Source organism: Octodon degus, unplaced genomic scaffold, assembly GCF_000260255.1.
Source record: "Octodon degus isolate 3935 unplaced genomic scaffold, OctDeg1.0 scaffold00046, whole genome shotgun sequence".
Classification (NCBI taxonomy): Eukaryota; Metazoa; Chordata; class Mammalia; order Rodentia; family Octodontidae; genus Octodon; species Octodon degus.
In genome coordinates this window covers 7,770,283-7,772,460 of record NW_004524622.1, presented here as the reverse complement: position 1 = coordinate 7,772,460, position 2,178 = coordinate 7,770,283, and the positions used below count along the sequence as shown (strand labels likewise).

Here is a 2,178-nt window from a genome sequence, read left to right as displayed (position 1 = left end):
TTTTTAATAATTTAAAATTTTCAATTAATGCTTATTGCCCAGACAAATCAGATTTCAATAGCATAATTCCAATTCATTTATAATATATAGGACTTGCCTCAAGTAATAACATCAACAGAATAAACCCATATATTTTTACTTGTCTTTACATGCCAGTGTAAAGAATGCAAGCACTTCATGTTATGTCCCTATTGTGCAATTTCTTGAAGGACAAAAAGATTAAAAGAAAACTAATCCATTCAAATGAACTCCAAGGCAACGTGACTACCAGATATTCACTTGCCAGATTTTTAAACTACTTTATCCTTTATGAACACAACTTTTAACCTCTAGATCTCTCTTTTTTAAAATTAAACAACCATTTGACAATTTTGGATTTCATTTCTTTCATTGTCTTGCTCACATTAAGAAAGAGAAATTTGAGAAGAGAAGTAGGGAGGAGAAATGAAAACAAGAATGGAGAAAGGGAGAAAGTATCCAGAAAGTGTAAGACTGAAGTTCCAGGTTCCTGGAAGAAGAGAAAAATGTGCTGGGGCATGGTCAGGAATGTGCCTCTCAGCCTGTGCCCTGCCCAGGGGCAAGCTGGCAATTTTACCAAGCACCGTGGACAAACAGAAAATGGAGAGAGCCCCGCGCCCATAGTCAGATGCACCACATGGGCCAAAGCGAAAAGCCTCAAGCTGCCTGGGATTGTGCCTTCATACCGCCACTGCAGTCCCTGCAACGCAATTAAGATCCCAAGTCATAAAAAGTAAGTGCCTGGAATTAATTACAACAGGCTCTTTAAAGACCAATTAAAGTCTAAACCTTCCTCTCCTACTTTAAAGGAGAAAGCTGAGATAAAGAGAAATGAAATCTCAAAAAAGGCACAAAGCAACTGGAAAGAAAACCTAACTCAGAATCCCAATTGCTCTACCAGAACCAGGGACAATGAAAGCCCGTTTCAATGGAGCAATGGTGTTTTAACAGCGTGCTGGCGCCTCCAGCGCTTTAATTGCTTTTACTCATTTCTCGCAGGTAGAGAAAAATCAAATAAGATTATTGCAACTCTCACTTTGAACCAACACAGACCTCCCTGACACCTTAAACCAAAGAGACACATGAGTACATGCTTTCCTCTAACGATTTAGAGAAATCATGTTGAGGCTAAAACAGCAGGTTCAGTGGGTCGCAAAGGTCTGGGGACCGTGAATTCCTTCCATGACAATCAGTCCTCTCCCCTCACCTGGTCAGGTAACCAGAGAAGCTGGCCAAGTCTGGCTTTATCAGTCACTAAACGAAGACTTCTAAAGAACATGATCCAAGCAACTAACATTCCAAAACAGGGCTTCAAGAAAAGAAGAAAATGTTTCCTTACCCTTAAAAATAACAGAAACAATAGGATCCGGTTTCCCAAATTTCGTTCTAGGGACATTACTGGCGGATTCCACAATCACTCGGAGCATGGCTGTTAGCTGACAGAAAGCAAGTTTCAGGGAACTCAGCTCAGAGCCGGCGCGGCCAGGGCGCTCCCGGGCCTCCGCCCTGGGACGGTCTGTCTTCCCAGACGAGGGAGGTTTCTCCAGGAGAGAGGAGTGGAAGGGACCAGGGGTGGACCTCTGCAAGAGTATTTACTGAAGGCTCCCTGTAAGCTGATACCCAGACTCGGTGAGTCTGCACAGTGCCGCAGGCACTAACTTATGAATGCAGAAAATGTGGAAGTGAAAAGAACAAAATCCCGAGTTTGTGCAACAAGTGAAACTAAAATGGATTTGGAGCTAATAAATTGCAGGCAAGTCAGGAAACCACTTAAATGTTATTGCCGTTCAGTAATAACTTGCGAAACCAAATTAATCGGTTTTCTGGAGCCGTTTTCGTTCTTTGCGGAGTTTTCTGGAGTTTAAAACTCTGATATTTAAAAAAAGTTTACCTTTGCCGTTTCTTCTCAGGCTTACACATCCAACAAGCAACCACTTATAGACAACTTTCAGAAAGCAGTTGGAAGACGCCCTCTACTGTATGGCAAAGGAATAACAGGTTTATTTCAGGTAAACCCAATCCAAGTGTGGTAGTCTACAGGTTTACAAAATTGATGTTTTAGGAGCTGATCCTTTACTTTATAAAAGGATTCGCGGGCTGGAGAGATGGCTCAGTGGTCTAAAGCACCTACTTAGAACAAGCTTAGCAAAAGCATCAGGG

General features: G+C 42.0%; 1 protein-coding gene across 5 annotated transcripts in view; it reads right to left on the bottom strand.

Annotated features, from left to right (window-relative positions):
- Myof (myoferlin) overlaps positions 1-1,621 on the bottom strand; it is a 184,033-nt gene extending 182,412 nt beyond the window's left edge. For 3 of the 5 annotated variants that reach the window (XM_023716196.1, XM_023716198.1, XM_023716197.1), the window contains exon 1: positions 1,358-1,621. In XM_023716196.1, the coding sequence (XP_023571964.1) occupies positions 1,358-1,445 (88 nt within the window). In that variant the 5' untranslated portion in view covers positions 1,446-1,621. The remainder of the gene's footprint in view (positions 1-1,357) is intronic. The other 2 variants (XM_004632047.2, XM_004632048.2) reach the window with 1 other exon arrangement.
- Between the last annotated feature and the right edge of the window lie 557 nt (positions 1,622-2,178).